The sequence below is a fragment of the Fistularia commersonii genome, chromosome 35 (genome assembly GCF_037954325.1).
Source record: "Fistularia commersonii isolate RoL2024-O1a breed Wild chromosome 35, RoL_Fcom_v1.0, whole genome shotgun sequence".
Lineage (NCBI taxonomy): Eukaryota > Metazoa > Chordata > Actinopteri > Syngnathiformes > Fistulariidae > Fistularia > Fistularia commersonii.
The window spans coordinates 730001-752324 of NC_141318.1; the positions used below are offsets into that span (position 1 = coordinate 730001).

At 51.2% G+C, this 22324-nt stretch overlaps 2 protein-coding genes across 2 annotated transcripts in view; one reads left to right on the forward strand and one right to left on the reverse strand.

Annotated features, from left to right (window-relative positions):
• LOC147213669 (heart- and neural crest derivatives-expressed protein 1-like) overlaps positions 1–1558 on the forward strand; it is a 5041-nt gene extending 3483 nt beyond the window's left edge. The window contains exon 2 of the mRNA XM_086142723.1: positions 228–1558. Within this exon, the coding sequence (XP_085998849.1) occupies positions 228–323 (96 nt within the window). The 3' untranslated portion in view covers positions 324–1558. The remainder of the gene's footprint in view (positions 1–227) is intronic.
• Positions 1559–2158: 600 nt separating this feature from the next.
• Positions 2159–7292, reverse strand: sap30l (sap30-like). Its single transcript, XM_086142802.1, has 4 exons — positions 6584–7292; positions 4930–5052; positions 4760–4858; positions 2159–3853 (listed from the first exon to the last, which is right to left on the reverse strand). Exons 1-4 carry the CDS (start codon positions 6767–6769, stop codon positions 3725–3727), a joined length of 537 nt encoding a protein of 178 aa, XP_085998928.1. The 5' UTR covers positions 6770–7292; the 3' UTR covers positions 2159–3724.
• Positions 7293–22324: the final 15032 nt, after the last annotated feature.

A 22324-nucleotide genomic window follows, 5' to 3' on the forward strand; every position in this document is an offset into this window, starting at 1 on the left:
ACAAACATTTGTTTCCAAGCAAACATTTTCTTTAAGTTTTTTTTTTTTTTCTTTTTGGTGAAAATAAGTCAACAGACCTTCAGGCCGCGCGGCGGAGCTCCGCGCAGCCGCAGTGCGTCGCTCCCTGCCGTCCGGAGGTTCCCGGATGTGGACCCGGAAGTTGACGGTTGTCTTCTCCGCTTCCTCCCCGGAAGTTGACGGTTGTCTTCTCCGCTTCCCCCCCGCAGAGCGACGGCCTGCAGGAGGCCCTGGGGGCCGAGAAGAAGGCGAAGGGCCGGACCGGCTGGCCGCAGCAGGTCTGGGCGCTGGAGCTCAACCAGTGACCCGCGGAACTCCCGGTCCTCCCGGTTCTCCGGTGCCCCCGCGGAGACCCCGGGCGTCCGGATGAAAAGGGCGCGGGAAACGACAGAGACGAACGGAAGTGGACAGTGACGTGGACACTGGCGGCACCTGCTTACTTCCGGTGACCCGCTGACTTCCGGTGACCCGCGTACTTCCGGTGACCCGCCTGTAGGTGTTCAGTGTCTGGTCTGTGCTGTGACTTGATGTTACCCGGATGTCCCCTCGACGACAACCACAACAACCGTCAAGAAAGAAAAATAGAATTAATTATAAGAAATATAATTTGTTTTAAATGTTTTAAAAAAAAATTTATGGCGTTTTTTTTAAGTGTTTGTTTGTTTGTTATTCTAATTTCGCTCATGAGAAGCCGTGTTTGATTGGGGGTTTCGTTTGGACCCGGAAGTGACGCACAGGAAGTAACGCAAAAAACGACAACAAAAAATTTTTGGGCGACAATAAACAGATTTTATGATTATTTTCCAAACATTTCCACGCCGGTGACGACTGGACTCCTTGGCGTTATTAAAACATCCAAAAGACTTTTGTTTTGTTTTATTTTTTTGATTTCACAAACACAACTTAGACTTTTTTTTTTTTAAATTAATCTTTTTTTAAGATAATTAAAAATAACTTTTTTTCAACCTTAAATGGCCTTTAATTCCTAAAATTTTATAAAGAATAATGAAAAATAAGAGGAAAGTCATTAAAATCAAATCATTAGAAACCACTCGGTGTCAAGATGCAGTGAATTGACGTCACATCCGGATTTTGTTCAACTTTTTTTTAATATAAATTTCAGGATTTTGAATAAAGGAAGAAGTAAACGCCCCTGGAAAGAAAATGAGTAATAAAAAAAAGATAAATAAATAGATCAATAAATGAAAAAAGGAACGCAGCTGCACTTCCGGTCCCCCAACCTCCTCCCGTGTCTCCATCGTTTGATTGAATCTACCTCATTGCTGTCACGGTCCGTGCGTGAGGAGCCGCGCACAGCTTTCACATCCGTGTAAGATAATATTAATAAAATGATAATAGTAATAAAAGCATTATGACACATAGCGAACACACCGGAGAGCAGATCGATATATGTGATTATTGGTGTACCGGAAGCGGAAGTCACAGACGTGTGTCTCCGTGCCGGACGTGCGTGGAGATGCGGGTTAGATGTGAAGTTCTATATATTTAGTTCCGTAAATAAATTGATTATTTTAAGAGACCGGCGCCTCGAGCGTTTCTTTCTAATCTTATCGATTCCTACAAAATAAAAGCACGAGGGTGCCACAAAAGTATACATATAATTATGGGATGTCCGGCTTTTTCTGCTCATTGACATGGTTTTCCCATGGATCCACACACACACACACACACACACACACACACACATCTGCGTGATGTTATTATGGGATGTTCCCTTTCCTCCTCGTTTTGATCCAATAATCAAACCCCCTGATTCTTTGGCTCCTCCTCAAAGCTTGAGGGCAGTTCTTTGGCAGTAGCCGGAGTGTTTGATGGCAGCGGTTGTAGAAGGTTCGTTTTAAGAGTGTGTGTTTTACCAATTGAGATATTTAATGACTCCGACACGCACAGCTTCTACCTCGAAGAAGAGGTCCAGATGTCAGGTGTCCCACACATGTGGCCCGGCTTCGGCGGGCCTCTGCTGCCCCCCAGCGGCCAGGGAGGGAACCGCAGCCTCCTGGAAGGTTAGGATTCCACACACACACACACACTTAGATTTCAAAAGGTCTGGTTCTGAAATGATTCCTGATGGAGGTTCTCCACCCCCTCCCGCCCCCCAAAGAGCAGACAAGGGGGTTCATCCAGTACAAGACATTTATTATTATTACTGTTAGGAGCCAGAAGCAGCCATATTGAAACAGGTGTGGTCTAATACGGCGGCGGTGTTAATGTGGCCTCGCCTACGCGTTAATAATAAGGTTGGGATCTCTACACCGCGCTAAGGGAGCCTAACCAGCAGGAAGGTGGAGGAAAAACAAAAGAATGGTGTGGGTGATGGAGGGGGAACTTAAGAAGACTAATAACAAAAGAAATCCAGGTGGCGTTTCATCCGCCGTCGTAAATGCAATGGAAGATGAAGAGGTGATGGAGAGACTCCAGCATGAGGAGGAGGAGAAGGTTCGGCTCTGGGCTTCAGATGATCCCCTTCCTCCTTGGAAACGGGCTCGGGGAGCCGATCAATACGCCAATAGTGTCTCGCTGCCAATAATACAGGGTTCAACATCAGGAGCGTTCTGAGAAGTTCTGGAGGATCTGGAAAGGACGCAGCACCAAGTCAATCCACCGGTAGAGATTATCTTCTCCTGCCGTCCAGATCAATGGAAAACACCTGCTGTCCATCAAAGCGCCAGGGAGTCTCCACCAAAGTGTGTGTGTGTGTGTGTGTGTGTGTGTGTGTGTGTGTGTGTGTCCGGGTCCTGGTCTCGTCTGCAACGGGGGACCAACTGGAAGACTGAGAACCTGTTGCCGTGGCGACCATCCTGACCATGTAGAGGCGCAGCACCCCAGCTCAACCTCCTCCGCCACACACACACACACACACAGTAACTAAAGTGGAAAGGTGGATGAAGGTGGAGCTGCACGGAGGACAGGAGGCGGCTCGTGCACGGGTGTCACATGCACGCACACGGCTGACCTAGAAGACAGGAAGCTGCGCCCCCTGGTGGCAGAAGAGGGGAACTGCAGCCTGGAGGTGCACAGGAGGGGGGGTTTCTCCAAATAAATATGTTGACAGGAGGAGGGATCCTGTCTGCTTTGCTACCACGGCGTCCGTCTCCATGGTAACGTGACGGACAGGGTCGGGCTGGTGGTGAAACCGTTACTTGAGAGTGAAGTGAACCCCTCGTATCAAGGACTTTTTTTTTTTCTTCTCCCCCCTGACGGGCGCCAGGAGGGACAACAGAAAGCAAAAGGGGGTGGAAACGAAAAAAAAAACTTCCCAATAAAAGCGTCCGCGTCGAGCTGCAGCGTCACGGTGTGTTTTCTCCGGTGTGATCGTCCTGCCGCGCCTTCATTTAAAAAAAAAAATTAAAAAAAAGCGGCAAAAGCGGCAGCGTCCATCACCTCGTGACACCATCGACACCAGCGCACGTCTGCTTGGCACGAGGACGGGTGTGGGCGGGATGCAAAGAGAGTAAGGCAGCGTGTCGTACACGCAGGAGTCCGCCGGGTCGGGGGGAAGCTGTGGCGCTCCGGGCTGTTTTTACTCCCCCCTCCTCAGGACCGGCGTCAAAGGAAAACCCTCCCCGGGTTCAGAGTCCCGCCAGGGTTTGGAGGCGGGAGGAGACGCCGCTGTTGTCGTGGTTTCCAGCCGCCGAGGGTTCTGCTGTGACGCCCGTCCGCCGTCCGCCCGCCCGCCAGCTCCGGTTCAGTCCAGCGGTTTCCCGCCGTCACCTTTCTGGTCCAAGCGGCTCTTGCTGCTCTTCACCATGTAGATGAAGTAGGTGAGCGTCTCCTTCTCGTTGACCGGGATGTTCCTGAAGTGGCGGCTCACCGTCTGCAGGGGGGAAACAGACATAGCTTAGCATGACGGGCGAACACACTGGATCACTGGTGCGTCACAAAAAGGGGAAGCCCTGCCCACAACTGATCTCTCACACACACACACACACACACACACACACACACACACACACACACACACACACACACACACACACACACACACACACACACACACACACACACACACACACACACACACACACACAGGTTTAAAACCTGCTTGGGCTTCTAAGTCTGACTTTCCGGTGGGGTCGACAGGAGGAGGGGGGGGTTATTTATGAAGTGGGAGGCTCATTAGGAGAAAAAGAAGCCCCGAATCCCAGTGAAAGCCTGTGGAAACGTTCAACTTCCAGTCTTCTGTTCATTCATTCACCCCCCCGACAAACACACACACACAGACGGGGTTTGTCACACAGCAGCTGCAGCAGGTCCACCTGCTGATTTGGGGGAAAACGAGCCTAACAATCTGTCGGCGAGCAATTACTGCGGGCAGCGAGCGGCGGCACCACGTTCATCACGGCCGGGCTGCTGCTGCAGGCTGGAGGAGGAGGAGGGTCACCTAATGAGGGCAGCGCAGCAGCTTTAACCGCTGTTTATGGAGGACTGAGTGACCGGCGGCAGAGAATGGAAACAATCAGAGGTTTGATTCCCGTGTTTGCATGCAGTGGCGTACAAACAGGGCGCCGCCACCGCTCTCCTTAACGGTTTGCTTTCAGCATCACCAAGTCTGACTCAGGTGATCCATCTAACCGGATCGGCAGATCCTACAGGGAACTGTTCCCCCTGCCGCTCAGACAGGCGTGTCTCCTAGCAGAAGCATGTCCTCATGACGCTCCAGAACTACATAAACAATGACTTGGGGAGCGGTAAACAGTCCACGTGCACGGCGCGCCGTTACCTCTGCGAGCTGGGCCTTGTTGAGGCCCGGTCTGGTCTGCAGCTTGTAGTGTCTCTTGTAGCGCCTCAGCGTGTTGACCTGCAGCTGGAAGAGGTCGACCTGCGGACAGAGGACGCCGTCAGCCGCCGTTTGTTTTTTCAGACGCCTCGGGAGGAGAACCTCCTCCTCACCTCGGGCACCTCCACGTCGTGGTCGGGGGATTCTCCGCCATCGTCGCTGGTCTTCCTCTTCCTCTTGTTGCGGACGCTCTGGATGAAGTTCTTGTGGAAGTCGCAGATGTACAGGTGACGCACCTGGAGAGGCGACAGATGCCGTTAGAAAGCAAACGTGGGAACCGGCGGTTCGGACTTCTGTCCCAATGAGTCTCGGCTGCAAACGCTCAGCTCTGATTGGCCGGCGCTCCGACACACCTGTAGGAAGGGCGTGTTTTTCCCCCGCGGCTTTCTGCAGGATTGTTTTCTTAAAATATAAAACATGTTTTAATAGATACTGTCAGATACTGTTTGTTTTCCACGATGATGGCGACGTGTTCTGTGAAATCCTGATGCCCACCCGGGTCCTCTGCACGACATGTGTTGTCAGTTAAAGGTTCCCCTGCCGGGAAATAGTGTGCAATTCAGCCGCGCCGCGCTGTGAACACGTGATGAATCACATGAGCCAGCAGACCTGTTCCCACGTGCCGTCTTTACGGAGACGACAGACACGTGACCTTGGAGGCGGCGGTGACACACCCTGTGCACTCTCCCGGGGCCGCCGATGTAGAAAGGTGCAGCGGGGAAACTTTTCAAATTGATCGTTTGTGGTGCAGCTCCACCCTCAGCGCCAACCATTTATTTCAAACCCTCGAGTTGAATTGACTGGATTATTTCACATGTCAGTATAGTTTATAGCTATTTTTAAAAAGCAGACGTTTGGACGTCCTCTGGCTCCCATTTACACTGCTCTTACATCTTAAAAATCAGAACATGAATTTATTGCTAAAACTAATAGCTGAAGCTTTTTTGTCTTGTAAAAGACAGCAGGAGTTCATGTGCAAACAACATTCAGAAGGACCTTTTCAGACGCAACGTCAGTGAAGCTTCTCCCTTGTTTGAGAAAAAGTTAATGATTTAAAATTTGGAAAATGAAGGTGATTAAAATAAGCAAACAATCCAGGATCTCCCAAATGAAAATACATTTCGAATAATCAATGCTCAAGGAGTCGAGGTGTGTGACACCTTAAAGACGTAAAATAGTTTTGCAGAAATGGTTGTGCGACTACTTTCCATCCGGAACGCTGGATGACACAACAAGAACATGCAATCTCGGATTAGACCCTTTAAATCTCCGCGGGCAGGTCATGGAGGGAGGAAAATGTGACTTTTACTCCACCACACTGAGCAAACAAGGCCCGACAAAGTTGGGGGAGCGCCTGCCGCTCGGAGCCCTGGAGCCGCCGAGCACCGGGAGTCCGGACACCGGGCTCCGCGGCCTGCCGGTGGCCGGACGCTCGGCCATTTTCCGAGGGGAAAGAAACAGAAAAACGGGGGGGACTGCGTTACCGCACACGCAGCCATGCTAATGCTAACTCTCCCCCGGTGGGGAAGTGGGGAGAAAAAGTCAACGGACGCGGGGAGATAACCCCAAGGGGTTCGGGGGGTCCGGAGCGAACACCGAGGCGGCGCTTCCCCCCTCCGGTCCCGCCGCGGAGATAATCCAGTCCGAACCGGCGCTAACTAGCGGGCTAGCATTAGCTGTCAGCTGAGCAGCTAGCGCGGTGTTATGCTAACGGCTAACGGCCGGCGAGATCCAGCGCCAGCGCCGGCCCCGCTCCGCTACACTTACACTCTTATCGATGTCCAGCTTGAGCTTCTTCTGCGAGATGCTCTTCTGGATCCTCTTGCTGAAGGAGGCGTTTCCAGCCGAGCGGCCGCAGCGCTCACCGTCCTCGATCAGGCAGCAGCTCTGGCCGTAGAACGGCGGTGCGGGCGGTCCGTCGTGGCTGTCCTCCTCCGTGCTGAAACCGTTCATCCTGCGCGGGCGCAGCGGGTCCCCCGGGCCGGATGCGAGCGCTAGCTTGGAGCCGCTACTCGAGCGCCGTCCTCTTTTGTGAGGCGGTCCGGTTAGCCGGCTAGCCCCGGGTAAGTTTAAACGGCTACTTGGCGAGCTAACAGCCGAGCAGACGCTCTAAGCGAACCCCCGACGAGTGAGTCCGAACCGGGCAGGCCTCTCGGTGAAGACGTGGCGCCGAGTGCCGGATCCCTCCATCGGATCGACGAAGCGAAAACAACGGCCGGCGGTTGGCTAGCTCCGGTGCTAGCGGCGGAGCTAGGTGGCCGGGCTTGCGGCGATCGAGCGAATTCCTATGGTCGGGAGCAGTAACGATTCGCTGTGTTTACTCCGGGCTGACACGGGGCTACAGAGCCGGGAGGACGAGTAGCCGCAAGGCGGCGGTCGGAGAGAGAGACGCGGGGAATCAACTCCAGAAATCGGACATTAAGCAGTCAACGCCGCAACAATCGCGGTACTCTTTCGGAGCTACTGCCGCGTCGTCGCGGGACGAACGAACGCCTTCCGGTGAGCCGACTGAACTGAATCGATTCACCGAACGAACGATTCACTCTGCGGTTGAAATGAACGTCGCGACACCCGCCTGCGGATCGTTCGAACAAATCTTTCGAGCCTGGAGAACAAGTACACCAAAGTTAACGTCGTGTCGCGCCAGTGGACGCGGCGCCTCGTACAGCGGACATGCTCCGTCAGCTAAAGCGGAAGTTCCATGCACAGCCGCCGATTGGTCCGTTTGTATGAAGGCGGGGTTTAGCGTACGAATGGGGAGCGACCATTGGTCGAGACGAACGTCAATCTTTCGTGAGCCCTTCATTTGCTGTCTCTTGTTTGTGGCACGATTTAAAGACTAGGGATCGCCAGTTGGAGGGCGGATAACAACACGTCCCAGGATTGCGGAAGTACATTCACACCCCAATTAGAAAAACAACAATAAGCCGATTAGATGAACCGAGTGCATTGAAAATCCACACGCATTGTGTGAAAACGCACTTCCAGGTCGACCTGTCGTGCAAAGCGAGCGACGTAAACAAACAGACACACGCACCTCCCACTTAGGTTACATCTGACGATGGCGATTATTTGCAATTGCAGATTAATGTGTGGTTGGGTTTGACGTGGACGGACACGGCCCCGCACGGACAAGCGGTGCAGATCTGTTGACATCGACCGCGTTGCAATTCTCCAGTTTGATCGCACAGGGGCGACAGAGTCCCATTAATGGAGACGAGGCTGTGGATGAGGAACCCACGGTCCTCCACCTCCTCCACCCATCCCAGAGGCACACATTAGTTCCCTCCAAATGACTTTTTTTTTTTTTTCTACACACAAAAATCTATTTCACCGGTACATTTTGTCGAAACGGAAAATGATATGCTGGATTGTGGTGTCCCGGGGTGACCCCATCAGAATGGGGTCTTTGTCTCGTTTCCAATTGTTTTTCTGATTCCGATCCGTCTTGACGTTGACGGGTGGATGGATGAATTCTCTGAGTCCGATACACTGCCCTGTTTTTTCTTTCGGCGGGGGGTTAAATTATATATTGGCTATTAATCTGAATTAGTTCTCCATTTTAAAGTCACAGCCCAACTGGCGTACGGCCCCTTTGTTTGCGGGTCGTGAGATGAGGGGTCGGGGTGGAGGAGGGAGGGAGGAAAACGTTTTAAAAGACGGAGAAAGTATATCAGAGCGAGGAGAATTGGATAACCTTTTTTATTCCTCTGAAATGTTCCCCGAGCCGAGTAAAGACTCTGTAATGGATATCTGACACCACAACACGGGACGTAATGGCCCCCCGTCCGTCTTCACTCGCCCCCCCCCCCCCCCCCCCCCGCCCCCGCCCCCCCGGGCGCCGTAGAGGGGAATACTGATTGGTCGCTGACTGATTGACTCTAAAAGTTGCAGATAATGGAGCGGCCGGACATTAACGGGCTTTTCACTTTGCAGTTTAAGAGCTTAATATCATCCGGGGCGGGGCGGGCTGGGCTGGGCTGGGCTGGGGGTCTTGGAGAGGCAATAAAACAGAGGGTATTTGCTGTTTTCCTCTTTGCTGGCCCCCCCCCCAACCCGGAGGAGATGGACCTTTCCGGAGAGCAATCAAAGGGCTACAATGAATAAATCACACTGCTGGGATCTGAGCTTCCGCGCTGCCATACGAGATTAATCTGATGAGATTAGCATTTAGTACAATGTGTGTGCGCGCGTGCGATTTCCTCGCCATCAATCACGATGGTAATTATGGTTAATCACGTTGTAACGCCCACCGGGGGTCAGACGATACCTGTTTCATCCGGGGACGGTTGCCGCAGACCCGCGGGCAGCGCTCTCAGGACCCGGGCCAATGCAGCATCGGCTTTATGACCCTGCAACAGACCCAGTGAGGACGCTTGGTTAGATTTCCACAAACAAATAGAAGAACAGTTTTTACGATTTGGCCTCAAACATCTCAAACCGAAGCCATGTCTGAGTGCAAATTACGGCATTTCATTGAACAAAAGCCGGATCTTAAGACCGAGGGGCTCGGAGCTCAGCGGCAGCGGCTCCCGAGACACTTCTGCATTTGTTTGTTGGAAAATTCTAGTCGTATGCAGGCGACACAACCTGGATCATCTACTGACAAAGTAGGGTCGCAAACGTCATGTGACCGTGCATCTGTCGGGAGTGCGTGATGACCTTAAGGTGCATTTGTTGTGCTAAGCTAACTAGCAGAGGGAGGTATCTAGAGCGCACGTGTCAAACTCAAGGCCCGTGGGCCAAATGTGGCCCGCCACGTCATTCTATGTGAGACGTCTTAAAAGGTCTCGTCGTCTTCAAGACCAGAAACTACATTTCCCACAATTCATGCCGATCACATGACCCTCCATTAGATAGTAGTGGATCCACGTCAATGTGGAACTGACAAATACAGATGATCCTTACAGTTATTTAACATTAAGGACTAGTTACATTTATTTTACATTACATTTAGTTACATTTATACCGTTACACAAGGGCGACCATGATGCTGAAAATGAGTTTGTCACCCCCAGCCAAAGGTTTTGGGTTCCTTGCAGAACGGTTCCTCAGACGCCGCTGACGTGCACGGACGGCGTGAGCAGAGCGAATACAGGAGGAGTCATTTCAGGAAATAAGATAAAAAAAATTGAAATTACCTGGGAATGATTGGATTGTGGCGTGGAACCGCTCCGAGGTGTCTGGGCGGCGGGCGTGAGTTGTGGCGGCGGCGGGGCCTCATCGCTCAGACGGAAACGGCGGCGCCCATCGATCCCCTCACACACAAACAAATGATCTGCGTTTAAATGTCACGCCGGAGGGCACAACCAATCAGACTTGTGTGTGTGTGGGGGGGTGACAGCAACTCCTGCCGCAAGGACACAGGCCTCCGACCAGCAGGGGGCGCTCATGAGCAGACACACACACACACACACACACACACACACACACACACAGGTGTAGCGTTGTGACAGACTGGGTTCTCATCCTCGTCCAGAGTGAGACAAGGTGAGCACAAAAAGTTTTGGACAACAAAAACCTATCAGAGTTCCCTGAGATGCAACAGGAATGAATTGATGTTGGAAACTTTCTGAAACCAGAAAGACACACACACACACACACACACACCTGCTGCATCAGATGTGTGAGACAGGACTGGTGTGTGTGTGTGCAGGTTCATAAGAGTTCATCCTCTGTTCTGGGAAAAATCTCATTTTACCCGGCTGACATTTATGTGAAAAAAAGGAGGAGTAACGTCCCGGCGTCGGCGATTCCCCTGCCGGCGGATAAATATTTAGGGAGTTGCGGGGCCGGCCGCGCAGATGACTTATCGCTGTGACATTTCTGCCGGGTGATGAAGAGCCTCGGAGCGCCGGGGCCATCATGAATATCACGCTTTAATTTCCCGGCGTTGGGAGAAGCTTAAGGGCTGCAGGTGAAATATTGAAACTCCGGCATCCATTACTGTGTTGTGGAGCCGGCGAGCGCAGGTTCTCCTCCGAGCCCGGAAAGGTGGCCCGTCGGATTCCGACCCGGTTCTCGCCGCGTTCCCCCGCAGGGGTTCTCCGTCTCCCTCTGAAACCAAATAGTCCGAAAGTGTGAACAAGAGGGGGGGGAGCGGCATCTGGGTGTAACCTTGTGATTGACAGGTGACCCGTCCGGGTTAAGCCCCGCCTCTCGCCTCGGTGGCGACCTTGTGCACATAACGAACGGATGAATGTTTGAAATGTCACACACACACACACACACACACACAGATCAATACAAACCTTCTCAGATCCACTTCCTGTTCAGGTTTTCGAATGACAAGCCTGACCAGCGAGTGTGTGTGTGTGAATGTGTGTGTGTTTGCGGTCTTGGATGGAGGCCAGCTGGCGCCCAGCCTCCGTTTGCAAAATGCCCACTCGGTTCCGTCTCCTCGTCTTCCTTTTTAATCCCTCTTGACATTTTCACAAAGTCAAAGGGAATTAAAAAAATTAGAATTGAAAAAAAAAAAAAAGAAAAAAGAGCGAGTCCAGAGATGTTTCCTGAAGATGTGTGTTCTGCACACACACACACACACCTGTACTTGCTAATCCGCCAATCATCTACACAGCTGATAAGCTGTGGGCCACACAGCCAATCACAGAGGAGAGGGGCGGGGCCTGACAGGCAGCTGTCAATCATCTAGACAGCCAATCATTACTCTCTCACTGATGGACAGATCAGAACTTGTAAACTGTGGGAAGAAGACAGAGAACATGGAGAACCCAGGCAGGAGAACATGCAGAGATCTCAGATTGGAGAACATGCATGGAACCCAGGCAGGAGAACATGTAGAGAAGTCAGATAGAGGAACCCCTAAAGAACCTGGGCAGCTCATATTTGTGGTCCAGAAGGGAGTGCATGAGCAGAATAAACAGAGGAAGCGGAGGTGGAGGACGTTGTTCCATCTGAATAAAACAGTTGAGAACAAATAAAGGACAAGTAATGAAAGGGCAGGCGGGGAACCAAGAGAACCGTGTCCACGTTCCAGGGCAGATGGACAGGCCGGGTTCCACAGCGGGGCGTGGACGTGCCACGCATGAGTGATGGGGCAGAGGTCTGCCGAGCAGCTCGGAGACCAGCGCAGGTCAGAGGTGTGAAGATCGACGGGCGAGGAAGGTCCTCGGGATGGAAATGAGAGTGTGTGTGTGAGTGTGGATCCACCTGGGGACCTTCGGGCTGTGAGCAGGAAGCGCTAACCGCCGCGGCGCCATCCAAACAGCTGACACTTGAATTAGGACGCTCTAAATTAGCGGCCTGGTTGTTGCTAATCGACGCTAACGTGCTTTCGCTCCACCGGTGGGCGCTAAAAGCTGAGGAAATTCTGAGAAAATAGCATTTTTTAGCGTGAACGCTTGCGCGAGCTTCAAGACACAGGGAAAGTTCTGAATGAGACGCAGAAGTTGCAGGGAGATCCAATCGCCCCGTCCCTTAATCGAATCGCGGCGGCCTCTCGTTGGACCACATGGCCGAGTAATGCATTTAAGGCAAAGTTCCACGGAAAATACTGAACCCTGGAGGAGGAATATTCAGACTTAAGTGATGGGATTAAGTTAAGTGAAAAAAGACAGCACCAATTAAGGTATAAAAAAAGAAAAGGATTGTCTGGAATACTGCAGTATCATGGCAGGTCTGAGCCAGACCCCCTGGGCGACCGGCGTTATGTCTCCCCCTAGTGGCCAGACATGGAACTGCACGGCCTCGGGGCAACACCTGCCTACAACAACATCGGCATCTTCTTGCGATACCCAAGGAAATACTACGAAATACACCGCGGGGTACCGAGGAGGTACCTTTCTATCTCATGGGTCCGTGTTTGGTATTTAGAAAAGCTCCCTGGTGATCTTTTGTTTCCTTGTTTCAATGTGAGTACACGTCACATACTATATATTGTATTTTTCACTTAAGGCGCACATAAAATCCTCACATTTTGCCAAAGAACGTCTGTATGAGCTCTTACTGTGCTTACTGACCTCCCAACAGTTTTATGTGGCATGCTGAGCTCAAACTTCTGTCAAAATGTTTTAGTGCGTCTTTAGTAAGCGACCAAGCCGCTCCGCTTGAATGATCGTTGGAGTGTTCCCAGCTGATCTGAAGTCAGTCCTTGGTTGAATATGGGTTGCAACGTACGGTAACATTAGATAACTAATTATGTGGTGCTGGAATATAACGCTGTTCTAACCTCACGCTGACTTCAGGTGTCAGTTATCGCTGGCAACCATAAAAGAATCAGAGAACAGTAGTAGTACGCTTACCTTTGCCACTTTTTGAAATACTTCGTACTGTTCAACACAATATTTCCGAGGACCCCCAAAAAGGCACCTGTTAAGAGACGCGCTTACGAAGTGGAATTCAAAGTCAAGGCTATCAGTAACGCAGTAGATGATGGGAATAGAGCAGCCGAGAAAGAATTCAACATGAATGAATCAATGGGACAGAAGTGGAGGAAGCGAGCGGAAGAACCGCGCCGAGTAAAGAAGACCAGTTTCTCAGGGAACAAAGCGAGATGAATGAGACGAATAAAGTTTTGTTTTGCTTTACATACCGTATGTTTTGTCATGCACCTTGTAACGCGGTGCGCCTTAGGTATGAAAATAGGCCCGTTCATTCATATGCCGCCTTTGCGCAGCAAAATAGGTTCGATGTACGACATGTCATATACTGCTTTAGATATATTACATGTTATATGCCGCTAATAATGCATAGCGGGCCCGGAGCTTGTGTATTACCTGTTGCGATGAACCCATAACTTAGGTCGGAATCTTGATATTTTCCTTGTAAATGCAGCTTTGCTTTTGCCGCCGATGAGGTTCTTATGCTGTGAAGCCGGGAGGAGGAAGGAACCGGAGAACATCCTCATTCTGCCTCCTGAAGATGAGGGCAGCCCTGAACCGTTCATCTTCAGGAGTCATCCAGGAGCTGCGGAAACATCTAATCCATCAAACCGCCCTGGTAACTTTGTTAGTGTGTGTGTGTGTGTGTGTGTGTGCGCTTGACCTCACATCATCTCCGGCTGTAAATGAAACACATCCAGGGCTGCAGGTTCGTGGTTGGAGAATGTGTAGATCAGACATGGCAAGGTTGCGGATTTGAAGCACCGGTCTCGGAATAAAAGCGCCGATCCGATGACCTCAATTAAATTCAATGATCCTCCTGCTTATGACAGGAAACAGCAGGAGATACAAACTTTGAAGTGAACAAGCTGAGAAGGCGAGCTCTGCAAAGACTCTCCCGTTTGTTTTAAAATAACACTCAGAGAAAAATGCCAGACCAGATAACCTCCGCCCGGCGGTCCTCATTAGCGTCTCCGCCGAGCCGGTTTCTTCTCCTCGGGGGTCAGGAGACGGGGCCGCACAGAACCAGACTGGACCCCACAGAGCCGGAACAGGAAGTTCGCTCACAGCGAAGGGCGAAGCTGACGGCCGAACAGGAAGTCACACACGGAAGCGAGAACCATGACATCTACCCATCTCAAGAATTATTTCAATATTGCTTCAAAATTGAAGATAATATTTGTACATTTTGAAACCACAGATCATATATTTTTCTCATGCCAAAAAGTACAAGGCTTTGATTTCAAAGTCACCTATTTCTTTCTCAAGAGATGATTTCACATTTGTCTTATTTTTAAGCAATAAAAGAGATGAACTCCGTGTCAATATTATTTTAGGCTTGGCCAAGTCCTTTATACACAAAAACAGAATGCATAGATGTTCCCCCAATTTTACGTTCTTCATAAACAATTTTGAATTATGAAAAAAATTCTTAAAACTTATGGAAAACTCCAAAAACCAAAAAATATAGTTTTATGACTGATATTCCTTTAGAACCACAGAGTTAAATACATATTGTATTACCCCTGCCATTTATTTACTTATTTTAATTTATTTTCTTTGTTCTTCTAGAATTAAACATTTCCCACAAACTTTTAATCCTGTTGACTCTTCTAGATAATTGATTGCATACAAAACGAATGTCCTTATGTTTCCTCACGCCCATCTGTATCATTGTCATTCAATTCTATTTTACCATGTTTGTTTGTACATACATATTCAACAAAAAATTGTAGTAAAAAAAAAAAGAAGTAGTGAGAACCAGGAGCCATTACAGAAACAGGAAACTGACTATAACATATTGTAGCGGGTGATGCTTGTTGGGGTTTATGTTGGTGCTTGTTTCGATGTATTTAGGGGATTTTGTGGGTGTGGTTTGGGATGCGAGGAATTCTGGGGATTTAACCTGGTTTTGGCGGGAACGAGGTTACTGCTGGCTCGTGTGGCGCGGCTGAGGACGACGACGGCTACGGCTTGTTAAACGGACGTTTTACCGCCAACCAGGTGTCTTTCCTGATTAAAACGCTAGAATATAAAACAACGTGGCTCCGGCTCCTTCAGAAGCACCGCAACTCTCTTGAGCCCCACTTCCTGTCCAGAGATGGTCAGTCGCCATGGTGACAGGACTTGTGCGACAGAACGGCGTCTTTCATCGTCCCACAAACGGCACGGCAAAGAGCGTCTGTCAATATCTTCTTCTTTTCCCTTCAGGTGTCGCCACAGCGAGTCAACCTTCTCCATCTAACCCTATTCTCTGGATCCTCCTCTCTCACACCAACTACCTTCATATCTTCTCTCACGACGTCCATAAATCTCCTCTTTGGTCTTCCTCCAGACCTCCTGCCTGGCAGCTCCAATTCCAGCATCCGTCTACCAATATATTCTCTATCCCTCCTCTGTCCATGACCCAACCATCTCAGTCTGGCTTCTCTGACCTTCTCTCCAAAACATCTAACATGTGCTGTTCCTCTGATAGACTCATTCCTGATCCTCTCCATCCTGGTCACTCCCAAAGAGAACCTCAACATCTTCATCTCTGCAACCTCTCGTTCTGCCTGCTGTCTTTTGGTCATTGGAACAGTTTCTAGTCCAAACATCATCGCTGGTCTCACCACTGTCTTGTACGCCAGCGTCTGTCAATGTTAGCAGTTAAAAAACCTGAAATCAGACCCAGTGTGCTGGCAGCAGGTGAGAGGAAATGTCCTCCTCCCTGTTTGTGCGTCCCTCTAAGCCCCGCCTCCTTCCACCTGCGAGCAGAGCGACCCGGAGGACACGCCACCCTTTCAATAACGGCTAATGAAAGTGGCCCCGGCCGTCCTCCGGCTTCCTCTCTCCTCGCCGCCTTCATTTGGAATTCTTTCATCTGTTTCAGATCCGTCCTCCTCTCTTCTGCCCCCTCTGCCTCTCCGAGGAGCCCGACAGGATTTTGGGTAATTATCTCTCCCGGGCCAGGGGGGGTGGGGGGGGTGGCGGCGAAATGGATCGCTGCCACTGTGAGTGACGGCGGGCAACTCGTGGCGATCCGGCGGGGCCTGACGTGACACGGCTGCCGTGCACGCATCAGCCACCCGCCTGAGAGGTGTCGCCTCCACGGCGACCAACCTGTCACCGTCCTGACGGGTTTCATTTTTCTTTGCTGAAAGACGGCGGCGACGGCGGTTCGGGAAGATCTGCGGAGAATATATTATGAAGGTGGAGCTGCGGGCGATGAGGCCGACCTGCCGGTTAACACCCGCCGCTAATTATCTTCAGCTCCAACGAGTGACCCCGGAGGCGAAGGGGCTGGGCTTCACCTTCGAACGTCCCAAGTTCATGTCAAAATCTTCTTGTCGCAGCAAGTGGACTTGAAAATCTTCACTTGAAGACGTTTCACTCCTCATCCCAGAGGCGTCTTCAGTTCATGAAGAAATTCAAGTCCAGTTGCCACGACAAGAAGGATTCACCATGACCTGGATGACTGGAAACCTCCACAGACCAGCCCCGGGTTCATCATCGCAGCTAGCTAGCAAGTTTAAACTGTGCAGATATGAGTTTGAGCATCTGTTTGTGAGAAGCAGAAAAGGAGGTGGAGACCAAGATGTGGGTGTCCTCCTGAGAAGACTCAGGGTTTTAGGACATTTCCAAGACGTGCCATAGAAGAAGGCAGTTCAAGTGTGGTGTTCCATGACTTCCCGGCCCCTCCTCAGTGTGAGGTGAGTCCTGGCATAGCAACCATGGTTTCCCCCTCCTTGGTGGACCTTCTGCTCCATCTGTGGCTCCATGGAGCAGGAGAGGGGCCAGAGGAGGCTACATGCGAGCAGCCAATGTTAATATATATATATAGATATATATGTTTGTTTTTGTTTACAAAGGTCATGCTGACATTACCCGGCTCTGAGGGACACCCATGGAAGAACCCTGGATGTGTGGAGAAGCTGTGTGACCCATCGCCCATCTGACCTGGTCTTAAGCATCTCCATGGAGAACCTGGCTCAGATTTTGACCTGACCGGTGGCTGAACTCTCCCACCTTTGTCACCTGCTGTGGATTCAAAGAAGCTCTCACAACAGGAACCTTGAATGTTCTTTGATGGGTTCTCTCCAGGCTCTCCTTCCTCCTGCAGTCTCCAAGACGGTCAGTGGGTTCACTTAAGACTCCAAATTGTTTTCCTTATTTCGCCGTGATGGTGAACAACCCGCCAACGTTGCTGAGGGATCACACCTGTGGACCTGGCCTGACCTTCCACAGCAAACCTCTGGTAGGAGCTGCAGACCAGGCAGGGAGCGCGGTCGTCAAAGTGAGGATTTATTGAGAAGCCGTCCAGAAGAAAATCGACATATGGGGGAGTTTTGTGGATCAACCTGCAAGACAAACTGGAGGGCAAAGATCACCAGCAGCCTGTGTGTGTGTGTGTGTGTGTGTGTGTGTGTGTGACCTCCACTGTAGCGCTGCCGCGCAGGTCATCCAGACGTGTCCTCTGAGATCTCAGATCACTGCTGAGCTCCGATCCGGTTGCAGAGACTCCCAGCATGGAGGCGTTGGATGGCAGCGCTGGCAGAGGAGGGTCGACCTGCCGGCCTCCATGTCATGTAGAACGTAAGCCGACCGGGGTTTGACACGTCTGGCTTCAGCGTGAGCTCGCAGGAGGGGGTTGGTTAACAGGACCGCGCGAAAAACATTTTGTGAGCCTTCAGAAACAAATGGCCTGACAAGGATCTCGGCTTCACGCCGGCAGAATTGAATTTCTGTCCAGAACCTCTCGTTCCTCGGCTCCCTCTCTGGGTTTTTCATGTTTGCAGCTGGGAGCAAAGCCTCCTGACAGGAAGTGTGTGTGTGTGTGTGAGGCTTTCGACGGCAGCTGCGGGTGCGCGCACACACACACACACACACACACACACACACACACACACACACACACACACACACGACAAGTGTCTGTCTGGAGCATCAGGAGAACATTTGTTTTAAGTGAAAGTGTGTGTGAGCCTTGATGCTGGACTCACCCTGTGAGCGGCCGCCGCCGTTCACCTGATCATCCTCCAGCTTCACGCTACCGGAGGAGCCAATCGAAGCTGACTCTGGAGCGGGAGGTGAGGTTTACCAGATCCACGGAGAGCTCGCCCTCTCATCCACCTGTCATGGAGATATAGCATTGATCATTCATACAAAATCTGGACATGTGATTCACTCATTTAGAGAGCAAGCAGCCTCTCATGGATGAATCCAAACAGAATCAGCACAAAGCCTTCGGGTCGGCGTGAAAACGTAAACTCGGCAACGTGGAGGAGCTCTGAGGAGCAGAGGGAGAACCTCGCCGTCGCTCCGGCGGCGTCCCGTCATTTGTCGGCATGCAAGCGGCAGGATTTACGTTCCCTCCCGGAGTGAAATAGAGCGGCGGGCCGGGCTCGGCCTCATTTACAGCCCATAAATCGTCTGCGGGCCTCGCCATCCCTGCGGAACCGCCGCTCCATAAATCTGCTGCCGTCCGGAGGAGGAGGAGGAGGAGGAGGAAGGAAGCCGCCGCCGGCGAGGCGATCGCCGTCCCGCCGACACAGAACCGCCGGTAAGCCATTGATTATTACCAATAAAATGTATAAAATGTTTTTTAAAGATGAACGGCGCCGGTTGCCATGCCGACAGTAGGAGCCCCGTGGTCCCCGTGCATCTGCTGCAGAGGACGCTTCATCCTCCTGCCAGCAGGAAGGGGAACGGAGAGAGAACCACGGGAGAACCGGATTCGAACCGGCGGACGTCTGGTGACAAGGCAGGAGCGGTATCCATGGTAACCCCGGTACCCAGGCCTGCTGGCCCGTGAAGGCGTCAGCAGCGATGGGTGTGCTTGTTCTTCAGCTCCCAGCCCAGAAGCCCGTCCAGAACATGGAAAGGAGCTTCTTCTAAATGACCATAGCCGTTAAGGCGGATTCAGGTCTTCATGTCACATCTCACTACAGGTGGTCCACACAGGAGCTGCAGGTGGTCCACCAGCCTTCTGAGGTTTCTGGTTCGACTCCAGTGGGTGATGTTCTCTCCGCTGGTTCTCAAGATTCCTCCCGCAGTCCAACAGCAGTTGGACTTTGGGTTCGCTGAAGACATCGGTGATGGGGGTCGTTTGGTGCCGACCTTCTCCGTGTTCTCCTACTTCTTTCCAGGTTCTCAATGGTTGGAGGTCACTGTATGTGATTGACAGCTAACAGATACATGCTAAACCCCGCCCCTCGCTGTGATTGGCCCCGCCCCTCTCCTGTGTGAAGATGATAAATGGGCCTCCTCCAGGACGCATCTTCTCCCAGGGTTCTGGTCTGATGAAGGGAGTATCTGGGTAATCCTGCATGGAGTGTGCGAGTCGGGAAAGGAGGAGGGATGGATGTCCGTGCTTGTCTCGAAGGTTCTGAGGGTCCATCTTTGCGCTCTGAGGGGGATTTCAGACCGGTTCTCCATCTACTATTCATCCCGGTCAAGCGCCTCCGTTCTGTCGGAGACCAGAGCGACCTTGTGAGTCACGGCGATCCAACCAGGGAGCTTTTTTTTCCTTTCTCTTTCTCCCGAGCCGGTCCAAAGTAGCCGTCCTCGTGGAGAGGAGAGTCCGGCAGGGTCCCCCAGACCGGCGCCGGACGTACCGACCGCCCCAGAGAGCGGGGGTGGGGGGTTAACAACACCAACTCATGAATAACCAACGTCGGGCGGACGTTCCTGATTGGCTGCCGTCCCCTGGCGGTTTCAGCTCTGGAGCTGAGGGGAAGAGCTCGGCGCCGCAGCCGGGAAAAGGCAGAGAGAAACAAAAAAAGAAAGCAAAACCCAGAGGCTTGTAATCAGAACGCTGCCATCTGATTGGTCGGATGTTCAGCTTTAATCACACGGAAACGCTGGATTCATTATTTATAGGATTCACTTTTCCCTTTGTAGTGGCGGCCTCGGAAATATTGGACTTCTGGAGATGTGAAATTAACACACCGGGACCCACGGCGGCGAGTGTGAGGGGGGGAAAGATAAATGGGAGGGGGGCCGGCGTCAGATACTGATTGGCAGCAGAGAGTCAACAGAGGCAGGAGATCCTGATCCTGATCTGTCCTGGGAGTGGAGCTGGAGTCTGTGGTGCAGGTGTCAGAGAAGCTCCTCAGCATCATGGACAACGTCCATCACCTCCTGCACGGACACTGACGTCCTGTCAGAGCTCTTTCAGTCGTAGACTGATACCACCAAGGAGCTCCACTGAACGCCACAGGAGGTCTTTCCTACCTGAGGCTATCAGACTTTTTAATTCCTCTTCCTTCAGCCGAAGGGAATCTTCAAATCTTTGTACTTTTTAAGACCTTAAAACACTTGATAGCCTTAACTTTGACACCTTATATTTCATTGTATTTCTTATTCTCCCTCCTTCCTACTATTATCTATCATTGTTATGTTTTACTTGAAACTATGGCACAACAATTTCCTTCGGGATAAATAAAGTTGTTCTTATCTTATCTTAAATTACCAGTGCCCACGGTCCAAAAACTAGCCGCACCCACTGTCTCAAACTAGCCATACCCTCTGTCCCAAACTAACCAATCCCACTGTCTCAAACTAGCTACCACTGTACCCATTTTCCCCAACTAGCCACCACTACCTCACATCTACTGTTCCAAAACTAACCACACCCACATCCTCCAACCAGCTATACCCACTGTGTCCAACAAGCCACATGCATTGTTCCCTACTAGCCACCACTACCTCAAACTAAACAGGTCCCAAAACTAGCCACCCCCTCAGTCTCCAACTAGCAACCACTGCCTCAAACTAGCCACCAGTGCCTTCAACTAGCAATATGCTCTGTCTGAACCACCAGGGAAAACCTTCTTCTGTCTACCAGAGGGTCTAGTAAGTAAGAGCCCATCTGGAGAGGAAACAAAAACAATGTCTTGGAGCTTTCAAAGGATGGACTTACAGTGTTTCTGCAAAACAGGCATGAAAGAGGTGATAGTAAGAGAATGGGAAAGCGGCGGCAGCGGCTAAGCCCCGCCCCCCGCTGGCAGCAGAGAACGGGTGAACAGGGTAGGTCTTCAAAAGAGAGCTTTAAGAAGAGGTTCAACCTTTGGGGAGGAAGGAGAGCCCATGCTGACGGACTGCTGGTGCTCTGCAGAACCGCTGCTAAATCTTTCCACTTCCTGCCCGCTTCTCCTCCACGTCACGGGTATTTTTAACCCAGGTTTTTATCCCTGCCGCTTTTATTCTCTCGGCAGCGAATCTGAAAGTGCGGCGCAGAAATGAATCATCGTTCATTCACAGACAATCATGATACTTTCTATCATCCAGAATGAAGTTCGGATCCTTCTCCACCACTTATTTTGGAGCTCACCTGGCTCACACCTGGTGCTCCTCGGCAGTCATCTCTTTTGGTGCTTCACTTCCTGTTTCCATTTGAAAAGCTCATCTGATATTACTTCCTGTCGTTATTATGTTTTTCTTTTCTACGACCTCAGTCGTGAACACGGGGGTAAAAACAAACAGTCAAGTCTTGGCGTGACGTGACAGCGTCTTCACTGAATCACAAGTGGGTGAGTCAGTCATGTCCGGATGGGTCACCTGTCAATCACACGCTCAGCTGTCAGTCTAAACATTCACAACTACTGACTGACTTTGTACTGTGGGAAGAAGATGGTGGACACGGAGAACCCAGGCAGGAGAACATGGAGAACCCAGGCAGGAGAACACTGAGATCCCAGGTAGGAACACACGGAGGCTCCACATGACGAGGACCCAGACAACCATGGTAAGACTTCTTCTAAAAGTTCTTAAAGGTTCTGCAGGGACCCTCAGACCACGTTTGAGAACATCTGTGTCTCCATGCGTGTATGTGTGCACACGTATCCATTCATACACCTGCAATGCTACCATTGTTCTCCTGTTTATCCTCCTTTGTTCCAGAAGCCTCCTCTCGCAGACATGCTGTTGTTGTCTGAGCTCCAATGTTCTCCGCAGAGGAATCAGCTGTTCTGCTATTATTAGCTCCTCCTCTGTGTTGTAAATTCCATCGCATCGAAATCCAGCTTTTCCACCGTGACGTGGTGACTTAAAATGGGGCCATGAAGTAAACACACCTTACGAATCCATCCTGGTGAGTTTAACTGCCATCCAATATCACAAACATTATTTTCCGTTAGCGACATGCTAATTAGCTGCTGGACAAGAACCTGAGGCCTGTGACCTTGGG